Source organism: Macaca mulatta, chromosome 3 (assembly GCF_049350105.2).
Source record: "Macaca mulatta isolate MMU2019108-1 chromosome 3, T2T-MMU8v2.0, whole genome shotgun sequence".
NCBI classification, from domain to species: domain Eukaryota; kingdom Metazoa; phylum Chordata; class Mammalia; order Primates; family Cercopithecidae; genus Macaca; species Macaca mulatta.
This window is the reverse complement of record NC_133408.1, coordinates 51591430-51610548: the sequence shown is the minus strand read 5'-3', so window position 1 is coordinate 51610548 and position 19119 is coordinate 51591430. Positions and strand designations below refer to the sequence as shown.

The 19119-nt window shown below is 55.5% G+C and overlaps 1 protein-coding gene across 4 annotated transcripts in view; it reads right to left on the bottom strand.

Moving 5' to 3' along the window:
- The window catches only part of LIMK1 (LIM domain kinase 1), a 36760-nt gene extending 18495 nt beyond the window's left edge, over positions 1-18265 (bottom strand). The window contains exons 1-6 of one of the 4 annotated variants that reach the window (XM_077996517.1): positions 18173-18265; positions 18024-18114; positions 16224-16320; positions 6148-6286; positions 5722-5831; positions 3685-3891 (exon numbers count right to left, since the gene is read on the bottom strand). In XM_077996517.1, the coding sequence (XP_077852643.1) occupies positions 3685-3891; positions 5722-5831; positions 6148-6286; positions 16224-16320; positions 18024-18078 (608 nt within the window). In that variant the 5' untranslated portion in view covers positions 18079-18114; positions 18173-18265. Of the gene's footprint in view, positions 1-3684; positions 3892-5721; positions 5832-6147; positions 6287-8986; positions 9532-16223; positions 16321-18023 lie in introns of those variants that run through there. The other 3 variants (XM_077996516.1, XM_015133344.3, XM_015133345.3) reach the window with 3 other exon arrangements.
- Between the last annotated feature and the right edge of the window lie 854 nt (positions 18266-19119).

Below are 19119 nucleotides of genomic sequence, written 5' to 3'. Positions count from 1 at the left end.
AAAAAAAAGATACTGATGAGACATGACGATTAAATGCAATGTTGATCACGGACTGGATTGTGGATCAGGGGAGACTGCTATAAAGGACGGTTCAGTAGTTCAGTATAGAGATGATTGGCAAAATTTGAATACGGTCTGTGTATTAGATAATGGTATCAATGTTAAATTTCCAAAATGTGATCACTGTACTGTAAGACACAATTGATAATTATATAAGAGAATGCCTAGTCAGGCGTGGTGGCCTGTGCCTGCAGTCCCAGCTACTGGGGAGGCAGAGGTGGGAGGATCACTTGAGCCCGGGAGGTTGAGGCTGCAGTGAGCTGTGATCGCATCACTGCACTCCAGCCTGGTTGATAGTGATACCCTGTCTCCAAAAATAAAAAATAAAAAGGAAGGCCCTTCTTTTGAGAATCTCTAGCATATTTGTGGGGGAGTCAATCATCCCTGCAACTTATTCCCAAACGATCAATAAATAACAACATATACATATACGAACAAATATAAACAAGTCACTAAACATGTATATGTATCTGTATCCATATATGTATATATAGAGAGACACATATAACTCCCAAATATGGCAGTTACGAATTGGTGAACCTTGGTGAAGGGTGTGTATGTATTCAACGGACTTATTATTTTAGCAGATTTTCTATAAATCTACAAAATGTGAAGATGAAAAGTTGAAAAAAACCAAAGAAAATATTTTCACTGATACAGGCTTTGCACGCATATAGCCTTAAAAATAAGCCAGGCATGGTGGCTCACGCCTGTAATCCCAGCACTTTGGGAGGCCAATGTGGGAGGATTGCTTGAGCCCAGGAGTTCGAGACCAGCCTGGGCGACACAGCAAGACTCAGTTTCTACAAAAATTTAAAAAATTAGCTGGGTGTGGTGGTGTGTGCCTATAGTCTCAGCTACTCAGAAGGCTGAGATGAGTGGATTGCTTGAGCACAGGAGTTTGAGGCTGCAGTGAACTACGATTTTCCCACTGCACTCCAGCCTGTATGACAGAGCAAGACCCTGTCTCAAAAAAAATTATGTGTGTGTGTGTATATGTGTGTGTGTGTGTGTATATATATATATAAAATAAAACATACATATATAAATTACTTATAATCTCACATCCTCTCCCTTGTTTTGCTAAAGCAGCAGGTGGCCTGGATAAATTAACCTTCCTTAAAATGCTGCTGTACACAAAATGAAAAGCAGTCAACTAAAACCAGTTTAAAACAAACAAGTAAATCTTTGGCAAGTTGGACTCTTTCCGGGAAGGGTGTGGCTCTCTGCAGAAATTACTGGGATGTTCCAGATGTTGGCTGGGCAGAATGCTTACCCAGTGAGACAGACAGGGAGGAGATGTCATTAACTCTCTTCTTTATTTTTATTTTAGAGACAGGGTCTCACTCTGTCCAGCCCAAGCTGAAATGCAGTGGCATCACCATAGCTCACTGAAGCCTCCACCTCCTGGGCTCAAGCAATCCTCTCACCTCAGCCCTCTGAAGTGGCTGAGATAACAGGCATTAGCTGCTGCACCCAGCTGACTGTCTTCATTTCTAAAATTCTGCCTGGATTTCAGGGACCAGCTGCAGCCTCTGATTCTGTGGGGACCTCCCTTGGCCCTCTGGAAAGAGCCGTTGGTCTGGGAGTTTCCTTGTCTCTTTCAGCAGCTGTCTGCTCACTCATGTATGTAAAGCAGCTGCTGGCTTGGCTGATGTCAAGGCAGGGATGGAGACACACAGTCAAGCCCAGTATCATTTTCTGTCCCCAGGGCCACCTTCGCATCTCACCAATGCCTATGCAGTCCTGGGCACCTGACAGGTGTACAAGAAACATTCACTGCATCAAATGAAAGCTAGCACGTGGGTCGGGCATGGTGACTCACACCTGTAATCCCAGCACTTTGGGAGGCTGAGGAGGGAGGATCACTTGAGCTTAGGAGTTTGAAACCAGTCTGGCCAATATGGTGAAACCCTGTCTTTACTAAAAATACAAAAATTAGCCAGGCATGCTTCACCTGTAGTCCCAGCTACTTGGGAGGCTGAGATGCAAGAATTGCTTGAACCTGGGAGGTGGAGGTTGCAGTGAGATGATATCATACCACTGCACCCCAGCCTGGGCGACAGAGTGAGACTCTGTCTCAAAAAAAAAAAAAAAAGAAAGCGAGCAATGGTCCAAAAGTGGAAACACTGCATGTTACTTCTCAAGGTGTCAATAAAGGCTCCACAGAAATCTTAGAAGGCTCCAAGGTATCCACCTCCCTCATTGTTCAAACAGACCCCCAAAGCCCAGAGAGAAAGGAGCTGCTCAAAGTCACACAGTAATCTCATCTTTATCGGCCCTGCCCCAGTTTTTTGAGACAGGGTTTTGTTCCACTGCCCAGGCTGGAGTGCAGTGGCGCAATTATAGCTCACTGTAGCCCCGACTTCCTGGGCTCAAGAGATCCTCTCGCCTCAGCCTCCCAAGTAGCTGTGACTACAATGTTGCAAAGGCTGGTTTCGAACTCCTGGCCTCAAGTGATCCTCCCATCTCAGCTTCTCAGAGTGCTCCGATTATAGGTGTGAGCAACCATGCCCAGCCTCTATGTGTTCAGTGATTTCAACATGCCCGGTCAATTTTAAATTTTTTTTTTTTTTTTGTAGAGACGGAGGTCTCGCTATGTTGCCCAAGCTGGTCTCAAACTTCTGGCCTCAAGTGATCCTCCCACTTTGGCCTCCCAAAGTGCTGGGATGACAGGCGTGAGTTACTGCACCCGGCCTCTTCACTCATTCCTGATTTGGTTCCTCCTCTTTCTTGTTGGATCAGACATGGACTAAAGAAAATGTCTTTTTGGCCGGGCGCGGTGGCTCAAGCCTGTAATCCCAGCACTTTGGGAGGCCGAGACGGGCGGATCACGAGGTCAGGAGTTCGAGACCATCCTGGCTAACACGGTGAAACCCCGTCTCTACTAAAAAATACAAAAAACTAGCCGGGCGAGGTGGCGGGCGCCTGTAGTCCCAGCTACTCGGGAGGCTGAGGCCGGAGAATGGCGTAAAAACCCGGGAGGCAGAGCTTGCAGTGAGCTGAGATCCGGCCACTGCACTCCAGACTGGGCGACACAGCGAGACTCCGTCTCAAAAAAAAAAAAAAAAAAAAAAAAAGAAAATGTCTTTTTATTTTTTGGGTGTGTTTTTTTTTATTTTTTATTTTTTGATACAGAGTTTCACTCTTGCTGCCCAGCCTGGAGTAAAATGGCAGTCTGGGCTCACTGCAACCTCCACCTCCCAGGTTCGAGTGATTCTCCTGCCTCAGCCTCTCAAGTAGCTGGGACTACAGGCACCCACCAACACACCTGGCTATGTTTATATTTTTAGTAGAGACGGGGTTTCACCACGTTGCCTAGGCTAGTCTGGAACTCCTGACCTCAGGTGATCCACCCACCTCAACCTCCCAAAATGCTGAGATTACAGGTGTGAGCCACCATGCCCGGCTGAAATGTCTTTTTATTGTATCTGGCATTTGTAATGGTATTCAGAGGAATGAACGACTGGGCCAGAAATCTGGTAAACCAGGTTGTCAGAGCTGGGCCCCGACTGCACCCAAACACTCACCCATTCATTGTCAGGGCCCCCCGTGCCAGACTCTGCCACCCACATCAACGGCCACAGCCACACTGACGGCAGCCTCACTAGACCGGCCACTCACCCCTGGACGCGGACGGTGTGTGCATGCTCGGTGCCGCAGCCCGGCGGGCCGTGTGGGGGGTCGATGGAGACTGAAAGTCCACGCTTGCCATGAGATGAGGCTGGGATGGACACTAGGGTGACGGTGTGGGGCAGGTGGGAGCCAGGGGAGTCGGGCAGGATTTGCTCGATGACGGGGGTCACCACAGTCTGGTAGTAGCAGTGCCCGCTGCAAGAGCCGCCAGGGGTGGGAAGGAAAGAGTGTCAAGAGCATCATCAGTTTCAGCATCCCTGCAGCCCCCAGCCCCATGCTCTTCCCCTACCCACTTCCTTTTTTTTTTTTTTAGAGATGGAATCTCGTTCTGTTGATTACAACACTGCACCCCAGCCTGGGCGAAAAAGCGAGACTCCGTCTCAAAAGAAAAGGAAAGCTAGCAATTGCCCAAAAGTGCAGTGGTGCGATCTTGGCTCACTGTAACCTCCGCCTCCTGGGTTCAAGCGATTCTCCTGCCTCAGCCTCCTGAGTAGCTGGGATTACAGGCACGCACCACCATGCCTGGCTAATTTTGTGTTTTTAGTAGAGACAGTTTCACCAGGTTGGCCAGGCTGGTCTCGAACTCCCGATCTCAGGTGATCTGCCCACCTCGGCCTCCCAAAGTGCTGGGATTACAGGCGTGAGTCACTGCACCTGGCCAGCTTTTTCTTTCACTTCTCCTATGGAACTGGGAGCAGGAACTGTGCGTGCCCAGCCAGCCCTCGTCCCTCTGAGTCATTCGGGTCTGTCTACTCGCTGTGATCCTGTAAGGCGGCCAGGACAAGGCCTGAGGATAAATCCAGTTCAGGAGGAAGTCATTAAAAGCCCATCTGGGATCAAGCCACGTTGTCCTCTAATCCAGCCTGATCAGTGTTGTATAAGAAAGAATCTGTCTGGGTTTTGTCCTGATTCCTGGGAGGGAGACTCTAAGTCCTTGGAATGGGGTATCTTTGTTATTCATGAGCCCCTCAGACTATTCCTGAATTGATACTAATGAGATGACTCAGCCCCGCAAAGAGACATCATGTGATTTGAAGAGAGTTGCAGCTTTCAACCAGCCTGACCTCCAAGAACGGGGGCTGGAGACTAAGTTTGATCATACGGCCAATGACTCAATCAGTCATGACAATGTAATGAAATCCCAATAAAAACTCTGGCTGCTGAAGCTCAGGGAAGCTTCCTGGTTGGTGACCACATTGATGTGCTAGGGGAGGGAGGGGAGATGCTTCTTCATTTGGCCAGACCTGAGCTGTGTCCTTTATAATGAAACTGGAATCCTAAATGGAGGCTTTCCTGAGTTCTGTGAGTCTGTTAGCAAACGATCAAACTTGGCAGGGTCTTGGGAGTCCCTGAATTTGCAGCCAGTCGGTCAGAAGTGTGAGTGGGTTGGGGACCCCTTGTGGCTGGTGTCTAAAGAGGGAGCAGTTGTGCTGGGGATGGTGTCCTTAACTTGTGGCATCTGCCCCAACTCTGGTGATTCGTGCCAGCACCATGCTGCAGTCATGGCCAGTAAGAAAGCTGATGTCTGAGGCTTTTTTTTTTTTGAGACAGAGTTTTGCTCTGTTGCCCAGGCTGGAGAGCAGTGGCGCAGTCTCGGCTCACTGCAACCTCCGCCTCCCAAGTTCAAGTGAGTCTCCTGCCTCAGCCTCTTGAGTAGCTGGGATTATAGGCCCATGCCACCACACCTGGTTAATTTTTGAATTTTTAATAAAGATGGGGTTCCATCATGTTGGCCAGGCTGGTCTTGAACTCCTGGCCTCAAGGGATCCACCTGCCTTGGATTCCTGAAGTGCTGGGATTACAGGCGTGAGCCACCATGCCTGGCCATCTGAGGCTTTTTCACACTGACTTCTGTGTGTTACTTTTCCCTTGTTTCCACGTCTGGACAAGAAAGGAGATATGAACATTTGCCCCGCAAAACCAACGTGGAAGGGGCAGGAGGCCCGGGTGTGGGACAGTCAGTGTCCTTGCAGACCTGTGACACAGGTGGGCCACTTAGGCTCGGGGAGGGGCCAAGGCACTCACCAGTATAGCTTGGAGTGCTCCACCAGTGTGTACGTGTCCCCGTCGCCGATAAAGGTCCCACACGTGAGGCAGATGAAACACTCGGGGTGGTACTTCAGCTCCCCAGCCACCTGGTGCGGGGGTGAGGAGGGAACAGCCCCGCTCAGCAGCCCCAACAGCCCCCACAGATCCTCCCCAGGCCTCTTCTCCGAAGAGCGTCACCAAAAAAACAACTGCGGGGACCTGGCTGGCCAGCTGCTGAGCTCCTGGACAGAGCTGGCTCCATAGATGGGGGTGCTGAGGGATACAGACAGACAGTCAGGCTCAGAAAGCGGGGGACACTCCAAAGACCAGCAAGGAGAGACAATGATGGGAGAGAGACCTGGAGCATGGGGTCTGCTTGGACACCCCCACCCCAGGTGAGTGTGCAAGGCAGGGGGCGCTCACCATAACCAGTCCCTTGGTGATTTGCTCCGAGCACCCATGGCAGGACTCGCCATAGCGGGCCCAGTAGTCCTTCTTGCAGAAGAGCTGCCCATCCTTCTCATAGTACTGGTGCGACAGGGAGGCACTGCAGTCACAACACCTGCGGGAGAGGGGCCGGGCTGAGACATCCACTCCCGCCCTCCTCTGTTGCACCCAGGACCCTGCCTTGGCTACAGGCACCTTTGTAAAAATTAGAAAAAGTTTTTTTGTTTGTTTGTTTTTTGAGACGGAGTCTTGCTCTGTCGCCAGGCTGGAGTGCAGTGGCACGATCTTGGCTCACTGCAACCTCTGCCTCCCGGGTTCAAGTGATCCTCCTGCCTCAGCCTCCTGAGTAGCTGGGACTACATGCAGGCACCATCACGCCCAGCTAATTTTTTGTCTTTTTAGTAGAGACAGGGTTTCACCACGTTGGCCAGGATGATCTTGATCTCTTGACCTCGTGATCCGCCTGCCTTGGCCTCCCAAAGCAGTGGCTCACGCCTGTAATCCCAGCACTTTGGGAGGCCGAGGTGGGCAGATCACTTGGGGTCAGGAGTCTGACTACTCCTAGGTAGTAGTTACTCCCTAGCTACTAGGGAGGCTGGGGAGGGAGGACCGCTTGAGCCCAGGTGTTGAAGGCTGCAGTGTGCTATGATTGCACCACTGCACTCCAGCCTGGGTGACACAGCAAGACCCTCTCTCTAAAAAATAAAATAAAGAAAATGTGGGTGCCCCAGTGAACCCGCAGGCACACATGTGCCCCACTGGGTCCTGGTGTGGGTGCGCATGTCTGGGTCAGGGTACAGACCCACACAGAGAAGAGGCTAGGGGGTCCATCCAGCTCTGCCGCTGTTTGGGTGCTATGGGTTGGTCACACAGAGACAGAAGAACCCAGGCTCTATAGGGCCACAATCTAGGAGAGAAGCAGGTAGGAAAGACTGGGACCTGGATGAGATGAGGGAACTTGAAGGGCTGTTTCCTACCCAGGAAACCCTCCACCGCCTGGGGCCTGCATGAGTATCAGTCACGGGCTGTCTGCCATTGCTAATTCCCTATAACTAGGGAACTGGGGTTGAGGAGGGGAGTTCATCAGTAAGCTGACGGGACACTGTCCCTTTAAGAGGATCCAGCCAGTTCCCCTTTGTCTGGGAGCCTGGGGGAGGGGCTGGGAGTAAAGGGGGAGCAGAAAATGCCAGGGTTGGAAGCATGTGGGTGGGGGCGCATCCAGGAAAGGGGGCCTGGTGCATTCCTCCATGGGGGTGGGGAATGCGGAGGCTGGGCCACTGGAGGTGGTGGCGGGGGCAGGGGCAGTGGGAGACATGATGTCAGGGTCACTGCCCCCGCTCGGTGCACACCTGGGGGTGGGCAGTTCACCAGATCACCGCGGGGATGGGGTGGAGGAGGGAAGGCAGTGAGGGGGGTGGTCCCCAGGGCACCTCCCATTCTGGGGCTCTAACCTAATATGAAAGAAGTGCTGCAGCCACGAGGCCAGGCCCTTTGGGTCCTGCCCTCGTGGAAGCCCCCACACCCGGTGCAGACCAATGACTCGCTTCCTGTCCTTACACAGATCACACATGACCTCGGTCACAGGGGTGCCACATCACAGGAATGCCCCTCACTCCCGCCTGCAGGAAGCAGGGCCCCTGCATGCCTCTGCAGTGGGCGGTGGGTGGGTGGGGGATTAGGAACTGCCGTAACCAAGTGTCCCCATCCTGGGGAGGGAAAGCTCTTCCGCAGCCTGGAAACTGCTACTGGTCCATTCACTCACTCACGCAGAAACTCACAAACCTTCATCACTGCTGCTCACTTTCAGCAGCTGTGAAAGACCCGGCGGTGATGACTCACCCGAGGGTTTGAGTACACTTGGCTTCTCTCCGGTCACCACTTCCTTGAAGCCTGTTCTACCAGACACTAGGTCTGCCCACCAGTGTCTGCCACTGACCTGCCAGTTCCCCATGGCCCCAGGCCAGGCATCCACAACACTTGTCCCAGGAAAGAGTATAAGCGATTCCTTCGGGCGAGGCCCCCGCTGTGCACCCAGCATCCTCAGAACTGCCTCGAGACCCTGTCTCTGCCTCCACTGCAGACAGGGTGCCCAGGCCTGGCCCGGGTTGACTTGGTGGCTCAGTGGCTGGGGCTCGGGGCCTCAGTGAACCTTTGCGGACGGAGAGCATGCAGGAGGTCCTGTCCCCGCCCCGGCCCTCACCCCTCAGGCCTGCATTCTGGCAGGAGCTACAGGCGGATGGGCCTAACTCTCTTGGGTGCCCCACACGGAGGGCCTGACTGTCCCTAAGAAGGATGTCAAGGGAGGCACACCAGGTACTGAGGCTGTGCAGAGCTGCCCTGGGGCCAGCCAGAGAGGAACTCCCTGGGGGGAGAGCCGTGCCCTGGCCCCACTCCAGGGTACCCCTCCCTGAGAGCAGGGTAGGACAAAGCCAGGCTGGGGCAGGAGAAGGGGGAGGCACCCGGAGGGCATGAAAGGGGTGCTCTGCGGCCCAGGTGGCTGGCTGGGCTGGGAGACAGTGGTGGCTTCCCTAATGACAGGAATAGAATCATCGCTCTACCCAGGACCACATCCCTGGCCATGAGGTGTGAAGAAACAGCAGGTGGAGGACCGGCCTCATGGGGAGACTGTCCTGGAAGGGCCCGCAGCTTTGGCAGTGGCCTGCTCCCCCGACAGCAGCCACCGTGCTACGGTGACCAAGGAGTTTCAGTTCTGCCCCAGAGCTTGGACCTAGGTGGGTTGGCTTCCAGCCCCAGGCCTTACACCAGGGGCCCTGCCTGGGGCCAGGGACAGGTAGGGAGGGGGATTCCCACTTACTTAGCCCTCTGGAGGAAGCGGCGTCTTCTTGGGGCTGAAGCCAACAGCATCCTCTGTGGCTGCGCTGGGGGCTCTGGAGGTCTAAGGGAGGGCAGGGGTGGCCAGACCAGCCGCTTCCCCATCCTCCCTCAGGGGCTCAGGATTGGAGGCTGCAGAGGGTGGAGCCAGTGTGGCTGCAGCACACAGGAGGAGGATGCAGCCGCGTGGGTGCCAGGGGACTTGGTCTGAGCCTGCAACAGGAAGTGGCTGAAGCACCATGTGCCTGGGCTTTGGTGTCGGTGAGGAGTGAGCAGTCTAGGCTTGGACCCCAGGCAGGGAGCCTGTGGCCGGTCCCTGAACACACACTATAGGCTCCTCAGCCTCGGCCCTGACAACGGCACTGAAGGCCTCAGGTTTCTCTGGGGACAGGGACAAGCTTAAAAGCAGCTGCCTCTTCCACTGCTGTCCCCAAGGGAACAGAGGTCGAATTCCTATGGACGGTTTGTCCTCGCCAAAAAGGTCCCTGAAGAAAGGGAGGTTGCGTTCCGCCCCAGCTCCAACCCCACAGGCCAGCAGCATGCTCAGCCCCCCTTGCCCAGGGCCAGCCCACCCAGCTGCCAAGGAGATGCTACCAGGGCTGCGGCAGCCCTGGGGGTTGTGCACTGGAGGCTTCCCAGAGGGGATCACAGAGGCAGTATCTGAGCCAAAGGGAAGCCTGGACCAGTCTGAGCCTGGTCATCACCTGCCGGGAGGCGGGGCCTGCAAGGGGGCGGGGCCTGCAAGGGGTTGGGAGGTCAGAACAGAAAAAGGGGCAGGCCCTGTAGTGACAACCCTGCAGCAATTGTCCCACTCTACAAAGAGGGACAGCATCTGGTCCCGGCCGAGCCTCCAGCAACCCACAGGCCCCCATCACAGCACTCATGACCCTGTCTGTCCTATCAGCCTGGGACTTTCTCAAGAGCAGGGGCCAGGAGACAGGAGCAGCTCTCAGATGCTCAGGTTATGACATTCAAAGATGCACAGCTGGCTGTGCGCAGTGGCTCACGCCTGTAACCCCAGCACTTTGGGAGGCCGAGGTGGGCAGATCGCTTGAGGTCAGGAGTTCGAGGCCAGCCTAGCTAACATGGTGAAACCCTGTCTCTACTAAAAAAACAAAAACTAGCCGGGTGTGGTGGCAGGCACCTGTAGTCCCAGCTACTGGGAGGCTGAGGCAGGAGATTTGCTTGAACCCGGGAGGTGGAGGTTGCAGTGAGCTGAGATCACGCCACTGTACTCCAGCCTGGGCAACAAGAGCGAGACTCTCTCTCTCAAAAAAAAAAAAAAAAATGCTGCACAGCTAACGGCACCTTCCATGCAGCCAAGGCTCTATGCACTCCCGGCCACTGACTGCACTCCCACACACTGGCCTCCTCGTGGTCCTCAGTTGTGCCAAGCACATTCCCACCCCAGGGTCTTTGCACACGTGCCCCCCCCCACCCCTGACATCCTCTAAACACTGCTCCCCTTAAACATCATCTCCTGAGAGTGCTGTCCCCCAGCAACTGACACTACATTTGTTCACCGAGTGGCCTACTAGGAGGCAGGGACCCTGAAGGTCTGGGAGGTGTGGGTCTAAGCTGTGGTTACACTAGAGGCTCTGAAGCCAGGCTGCCTCAGTTCGAGTCCTGATGCTACTCCTCACTCACTGTCAGACTTTTGGCAAGTGACTGAACTCTGCACCTCATTTGTAAAATCGCTTTTTCAAAATTTGAGGCAGTGTCTCGCTCTGTTGCCCAGGCCAGAGTGCAGTGGCGTGATCACAGCTCACTGCAGCTTCGACATCCTGGGTTCAAGTGATCCTCCCATCTCAGCCTCCTGAGTAGCGGGGACTACAGGTACGCACCACCACGCTAGACTAATTTTTTGTAGAGATGGAGTCTCACTACGTTGCCTAGGCTGATCTCAAACTCCTGGCCTCAAGCAATTCTCCCACCTCAGCCTCCCAAAGTGCTGGGATTACAGGCGTGAGTTACCAGGCTTGGTCTTAAAATTGCTTTAATAAATAGCACCCCCTTCCTGGGTTGTCATGAGAGGGCCCTAACGCAGAGTGGGCGCGCCATAATTATTTGCAAGTGACTGACTCAGGGACCCTAGGAAGTTCCACTGGGAAGGGCATGCAGAGGCGCCAGGAAGGCGGCCATCTGGCCACCTCCCCAGTGGGGCTGGACGCTGCAGACAGACCCCTCATGGCCTTATCACACTGCTCCTGCCCGAACACCTTCAGAGGGGTGAGGGGCCCTGGAACAAAGGTCTCAGTGCATGCAGTGAGGTCCGGGCTGGGCCTCAAAGCCCAGGGCCTGAGGAAAACTAAGCAGAGTCTAGCACCTTGGGCATCCCACCGAGAGCCAGCCTCGCTGTGGTCAGCCATGCACCCAGGTGAGCGGTGACCCCCTCTGAGCTGCTTTGCTCACTGTCATGCGGTGAGGACACTGTTAGCTCCGCCAGCTTTGGAGGCTGTTGCGAGTATCACACCCACAAGCCACAAGGTGGAAGCCCTGGCTCTTTGGCTCTTACTTCTGATGGATCTTCTCCCATAGCGAGACTTTTTTTTTTTTTTTTTTTGAGATGGAGTCTTGCTCTGTCACCCAGGCTAGACTGCAGTAGTGTGATCTTGACTCACTGCAACCACAGCCTCCCGGGTTCAAGCGATTCTTCTGCCTCAGCCTCCTGAGTAGCTGGGATTACAGGCGCCCACCACCATGCCTGGCTAATTTTTGTATTTTTAGTAGAGATGGGGTTTCACCATGTTGGCCAGGCTGGTCTCAAACTCCTGACTTCAGGTATCTGCCCACCTTGGCCTTCCAAAGTGCTGGGATTACAGGCATGAGCCACCGCACCCGGCCTCTTTCTTGTGTTTCACTACACCAGGGACAGCCCAAACACGCCTCTTCCTTACTGCCCCAACCTGGGGCGTCACCCCTCTCTTGGTGAGTGGCTCGGGGTAGGCCACTCTAAAGCCAGGTATATCCATCCTGTATCACAGCTTCCCTCCTGTGCTTTCTGTGCTCTCTACTCCTGACCCTCTCTCCATCACCCAAGACTCCATCTCCCCACTCACCGCAGACACAGGGGTCCCCAAGTTCTTCCCTTCATTCATCTTGGCCCCATCACAAATCCCGTCACCATCTCACGACCAGCTCCGAGGGGGCCATTTTTTCTGGCTTTCCTACCTCCAACTGGACTCAGGCTCCCATGGCTAGCTCTGGGCAGGGCACAGCCTCCCTGGATAGCCCATGTCCCCTCCAGCTCAACACAGATGAGCATGTCTCCTCCCCAACCCGACCCCCAACTCCACCACAGTCAACAAACCACCACCTTCCCAGCACCCAGGTTGGAAAACCAGACGGCTTCAGGTTCCACCCTGCCATTCGCCAGTGCTCATGCCCTCCCTGAAGCCCTGGCCTTTTCTTTCCTTTCCTCCCTCCCTTCCTTCCTTCCCTTCTTTCCTTCCTTCCCTTCTTTCTTTCTTTCCTTCCTTCCCTTCTTTCCTTCCTTCCTTCCTTCCCTTCTTTCTTTCCTTCCTTCCTTCCCTTCCTTCTTTCCTTCTTCCTTTGGTTTTTTGAGACAGGATCTCACTCTGTCACCCAGGCTGGAGTGCAGTGGTGTGATCATAGTTCACTGCAACCTCCACCTCCCAGGCTCAAGCAACCTTCCCACGTCAGCCCTGCTGAGTAGCTGGGACTATAGGCACCACCACCACGCTCAGCTAATTCTTTTGTAGAGAGGAGGTTTCGCTATGTTGCCCAGGCTGGTCTCGAACTCCTGAGCTCAAGTGATCCACCCGCCTCCGCCTCCCAAAGGGCTGGGATTACAGGCATGCGCCACCGTCAGCCCCTGCCTTTCCTACTTTGCGGCGATGTGGAGTGAGGTTTGAGTCCCAGCTCTAGATGTTATAACCTTCAGCGAGGCACTTGACTTCACGGAATCTCTGTTTCTCCCATGCAAACTGGGCACATACGGTAGAGTTATGAAGATTTAACAAATTACCACGAAGAATGCTCAATGCATGGTAGCCAATATGACAAATACTCACCAAAAACTGTCCCTTCTGCCTGAAATTCTCTCCATCCTCAGTCACTGTCCCAGGTCAGGTCTGATGAGCTCGGACCCTTGAGTTACTGGGACAGTCCCTTCCCTGCCTAGATACTACCACCAGCCCACTGGGATGGCATTCTTCAACAGCATGTCACCCCAGTCCCTCCCTGGCTGTCTGCCAGCTCCCTTCTTTTTTTTTTTTTTTTTTTTTGAGATGGAGTCTCGCTCTGTCGCCGAGGCTGGAGTGCAGTGACGTGATCTCAGTTCACTGCAGCCTCCACCTCCCAGGTTCAAGTGATTCTCCTTCCTTAGCCTCCCGAGTAGCTGGGATTGCAGTCATGTGCCACCACGCCCAGCTAATTTTTGTATTTTTAGTAGAGATGGGGTTTCACCATGTTGGCCAGGCTGGTCTCGAACTCCTGGCCTCCAGTGATCTGCTGGCCTTGGCCTCCCAAAATGCTGGGATTACGGGGGTGAGCCACCATGCCCGTCCTGACTTCTGAAGCTCCTTATCTTGGCATTCAAGGCCCTTCACAAATCGGTCTCAAGTTTGTTTCTTGTTGAATCCCTTGACTTATTCTGTTCCTTCCAAGTGAACTGTTCCTGTTCCCTCAGCAGTCCACACCATCCCACCTCTGTGCTGATGGTTTTCTCTGCCTGTTGAGAGCCCTCTTGCCCCCCAAAGGCCTCCTTCTGAGCACCTGATGCAGAACCCCAGGGTATGCTGTCTGTCTCCTTTCAGCCACACCACTAAGTGTGTTCATTTCACTCACTGGCTGTGTGACTTTCATCAAGAGAATTAACCTCTCTGTGTCCCAATTTTCTCTCTGGCAAAACAAAGACAGCACTAACATCTAACTATGCAAAGTGCTTAGAACAGGGATTGTCCCTTACTGAATGTTAGAAAATGTTAGACATTACTCCTAAAAAAGGAAAAACAGGCTGGGCACGGGGGCTCATGCTTGTAATCTCAGCACTTTGGGAGGCTGAATCGGGAGGATCGCTTGAATCTAGGAGTTGGAGTTGGAGGCTGCAGTGGGCTATGATCTCGCCACTGCACTCCAGCCTGGGTACACGCAAGACCCTGTCTCTAAAAAAAAAAAGAAGAGAAAAAACAAAGAAACAAACCGAGGCCGGGTGCAGTGGCTCATGCCTGTAATCCCAGAATTTTGGGAGGCTGAGGTGGGCAGATCACTTGAGGTCAGGAGTTCGAGACCAGCCTGGCCAACATGGCGAAACTCCATCTGTACTGAAAATACAAAAATTAGCCAGGCATAGTGGTGCATGCCTGTAATCAGAGCTACTTGGGAGGCTGAGGCAGGAGAATCACTTGAACCTGGGAAGCGGAGGTTGCAATGAGCCGAGATCGCGCCATTGCTCTCCAGCCTGGGTGACACAGCAAGACTGTCTTAAAACAACCAAAAACCAAAAAATAAACCAAGGCAGAAGCCTAATATAAAGTCCTGGTGCTGGATGTCTTGACCCCTGGTGGGCATCCCAGCTTCACCCTCTACCCTTTTATGGAGTTTTCTCCCCTGAACCTTGCTGTTTGGTGACTGTGCCTGTAATTCTTTCCCACTCCATTTGTTTTTCTTTTTTTAAAATTGAGATGGAGTCTCACTCTGTTGCCTAGGCTAGAGTGCAGTGGCGTGATCATAGCTCACTGCAGCCTCCATCTCCTGGGCTCAAGTAATCCTGCCATCTCAGCCTCTCAAGTAGCTGGGACTACAGGCGTGCACTACCATGCCCGGCTAATTTTTTGTATTTTTGGTGGAGACAGGGTGTTGCCATATTGCCCAGGCTGGTCTCAAACTCCTGAACTCAAGTGATCTGCCCACCTCAGCCTCCCAAAATGATGGGATTACAGGTGTGACCCATCACGCCTCTTCTCCACTTTACTTTTCTACCCAGGAAATCTCACATCCTTTGAGATCCCTGCTCTGGCCCTACAGCCAACTCCAAGGCAGGTAGACCCCTGCCCCTGGCTTCTCAGGATGGTCCTACTGGTGACCTTCAGGTCCTCATGTACTCTTTGTCTTCCGCCACAACCCTGACCCTACTTTCTTCTTACATGTGGGTGTGTGTCTGGAGGCTGGAGCTGGTGTGACCGGGTTATGCATCTTCGCAAGCAGCCTGGAAAACACTGAAGGTGGCTCGGTTTCCCTCAAGGCCTGGTTTGTCTTCCCTCCCTGCAAGAGCATGAGCAACCAGAAGGCAGGGGGCACACTCCTTCCAACTCTTCCCCCTGTCTGGGTGTCAGCAGGGGGCTGAATTGCAGGCGTTGGCTCAACTGGAGGCCTCTCCCATCCTCTCGAAGATTTAGATCTCAGAGATCTAAGATGACATCAGATGCCAGGGCGGTAGCTCACACCTGTAATTCCAGCACTTAGGGAGGCCGAGGCAGGAGGATTGCTTGAGGGCAGGAGTTCAAGACCAGCCTGGGTCTCAATAGTGAGACACTGTCTTTATAAAAAATTTTAAAAATTTGCTGAGCATCGTGGTGTGTATGTATAATCCCAGCTACTCGGGAGGCTGAAGTGGGAGGATCACTTGAGCCCGGGAGATGGAGGCTGCATTGAGCCGAGATGGCACCACTGCACTCCAGCCTGGGCAACAGAGCAAGACCGTTTCGAAAAAAGAAAAATACATAAAATAAAATAAGGCCAGGAGCAGTGGTTTATGAGGCCAGGAGCGGTGGTTTATGCCTGTAATCCCAGCATTTTGGGAGGCCGAGGTGGGAAGATCACTTGAGGTCAGAAGTTTGAGACCAGCCTGGCTAACATGGCAAAACCCCGTCTCTACTAAAAATACAAAAATTAGCTGGGCATGGTGGTGTACACCTGTAATCCCAGCTATTCCAGAGGCTGACAGGAGAACTGCTTGAGCCCAGGAGGCAGAGGTTGCAGTGAGCCAAGATTGTGCCACTGCACTCCAGCCTGGGTGACAGAGCGAGACTCCGCTTCAAAAAGAAAAAAAAAAATAGATAAATAAAATGACAACAGGAAGGCCTACAGGGATCTTCTGGTCAAAACACCTCATGTCATAAATGGTAAACTGAGGCCACGAAGTCACAACGGGGGATAGCACCAGGAGGCATATCCCAGCCTCCTCCATTCCTTGACCAGCCTGTCCTCTCTGGCAGGCCTTGCTTAGGGCAACACAGGCCCTGGGCACCCCACCCTACCTGAAGCAGTCTGCGTGCCAGTCCGCGTTCAGGGCCTGGAGGTACTGGCCATCATAGATCCTCTGGCCGCAGCTTGCACACACGGGCAACTCGCTTCCTGCAGGGGTGGGAGGGGAGTTGGGAAGCGTTCTCAGGAGGTGTGCTCTGGTGCAGGCCCAGGCTGCCCTGCCCACCCCACATGTACCTACACCTGCACCAATCCTCACACCTCACACACTGCCGTGCAGCGCCCAGGCAGGGCAGTCACTGTGCCAAACAGGAGAAGAAAGGGTGCTGGCCTAAGTCTTGCTGAGATACTGACTAGGTTGCCAAACCTCTCTGGCCCTGTTTCCCTACGTATCAGCCTAGGAGGAGGATCAGGTCCACCCTCCCGCTATAGCACTGGGTCTGGCAAGGTAAATGGGGAGAAAGGAAGCAGTGGCTTTAGGGATAAGGCAGTGGGGGGCATTCCTATCACAGCCTCCTTTCCTCCCTCGCCTGCCCAGGAAGAAGTACTAAGAGGGCCCTTCAAAGGCAGGCACTGGACAGGGCTGGATTAGTGCATCCTGGGCTAAAGCCACCTGGGAGGTCAAGGGCAGGAAGCCTGGCGGTGCCAGCCCTAACAGACCCTTGGCAATGAATTCCCTGGCTTGGCGAAGGAAAGGGGCTGCAGAGCTGGGTACTTCCAGACACCTGTCCCAGGGAGGCCTGGCACCTCCTCTAGCCAGCCACAGGCATGCTTAGTCATCCCTGGGGCCTGGCACCCTTGGAGCTGGTGGGCCCTGGAAAATGCCCCGGGTCTGCTCCTCCCCACTGTACAGAAGAGGAGACTGAGCCCCAGAGATGGCATGGCTTGCCCAGTCACATAGCTAGATCCCAAGGCCACAATGGCCTGCCCCTCCGTGAAGATGCAGGGACCTTAGGTAGGTAGGGGCTACAGGAAGGTGGGCCCCTACCCCAATCAGGTTTTCATGGGCCTGGGAAGGGTTGGTGGCAGGGGGAGGTGCCGAGTCAGGCCCTGCCTTGGGGCCAGGTGGATCTATGTGACAGGTCAGCGAAGGAGAACCAAGGAGGGTCCCCCAGACCCTGTCCTAGGCTGGGGAAGTCTTGGGGGAGTCCTTGAACCCTAACTGCAGTACAGTACTGCGCCTTGGGCCCCAGTGAGGGAGAAGGGGCTAAAGAGGTTAGGATGAGTCATGCTCCCAGCCAAGACTGACGGCAGGCACCGGGTTTGGGGCACGGGGAGGGAGAGTGGATGAGGTACACGGCCTTCAGGTTCCTGGACGCCTTAATCCGCTCTACCCATCTGGCCTCCAACCACCGACACTGGGGGGGCAATTACCCGGTTTCCAAATGTACAGAAGGGGAAACTGAGGCCCAGGGAGTCGGCGCCTGGCTCAAGGTCACAGAGCCGGGCAGGCGCCGGGCGGCCACTGGGACCCAGGGCTGCGGCTTCCCCGGCCCTCTTTCTTCCGAGACTGGATAAAGGGTGGCCCCAGGGCGAGGCCCGGGTGGTGGACAGAGCACGCGGATGGAGGCCGGCGCGGGGCTGGCAGTGCCTGGGAGTCCTTCGCGAGGGGGAGCAGGGGGAGGAAAAGGGTCCAGGAGTCCCCAGACCCGCGGGAGGGCAGCTCGCCGGGGGCCGGGGAGGGGGATCCCGGGCGGGAGGGGGACAGGGAGGGGCCTGCGGGCTTCGGAAGGACGAGCTCATCCCGGAGGAGGCAGGGGCGCGGCCTTCTGGCAGCCCCGGCCCCCTCCCATGCCCCGGGCTGCCCCGGGCAACCCCCCAGGCCCTCGCCCCACACCCCGCGGCCCGCGCACCTTCCTCTCCCATACGTTCTTCCCTCCAGGTGCAACAAAGTAGCGTCAACCTCATGCACTCGACGGGGGGCGGGGCCCGGCGGGGCTGGGGCTGGGGGCGGCCGGGCCCGCAAGCTCGCCCACCGCCGCCGGCCCGGGGAGGCGGGGGCGGAGGGCGCGGGCCGGGCCGGGCCGGGCCGGGGGCGCCTCTCGGACACCGGCGGGGGAACCGGCTTGGTGCCGCGGCGGCTAGGGGAGCGAGCAAAGGGGCGGACCGAGGCGGGGCCTACGAGCTGCGGCACGGGGGCGGGGCGCGGGCGGCCGGCGGCGGGAACAGCCCTGCGCGGCCCCGCCCCTAACGGAAAACCCGCCCCCACACCCAAGGCCACGCCTCTAGAGGCCACGCCCCGCTGCGGCCCCGCCAGGGGGCGCAGCGAGCCTGCGCGCCCCGCCCCTCCCCGCCCCTGTCCGCTCTCATTCATTTATCTTTCTCCGAGCGACAGCTCTCGACTGGGAGCTGCGAGGCCCAGCTGCCTCGGAGGGCCGCGCGCTCTGCTGGGGCAGCCAAGGAGGATGTGGGAGCCTAGAGAAGGGGCCTCCGTTTCCCCGCGGGAGGCCCCCACGGACCCAAACCAGCTGCAGCCAGGAACCCGGACCCGAGCTGGAGGAGGCCCTGTGCCCCGCCAGGACACTGGTGGTCGCCTTGGGGAGGGGAGGGAGACGGGCCGGGTTTTGTCCCTCTCTCTGAGGCCTGCACTGAGGCCAGGCTGGGCCCGGGGAAGGTGATGGTCCGCGTCTCAGGCCTCGCGAATGAGCAGCCCCGGAGAAAGGAGCGAGCCCCTGCCAGGCAGTGACAGGTGTACTCTTCTCAGTGCTGGTTACTTGGAGCTGGGGCTGCACTGCCCAGGGTCCTGGAGGGGGCACGGGTTTGGGCTGAATCAAGCGACCAAAGGAATTGGGTGGTCCAGTCCAGCACTGATGGTGGAACACCCTGCCTAGAAGTGGACAATTCTAGAATGCTGGACATGGGCAGGAGCAACCCTGTCCCCACTAGGTCCACCTCCCACGTCATCCCACTGCCCAGGAAGCAGTGACTGGAGCGGAGCCACGTGCCCAC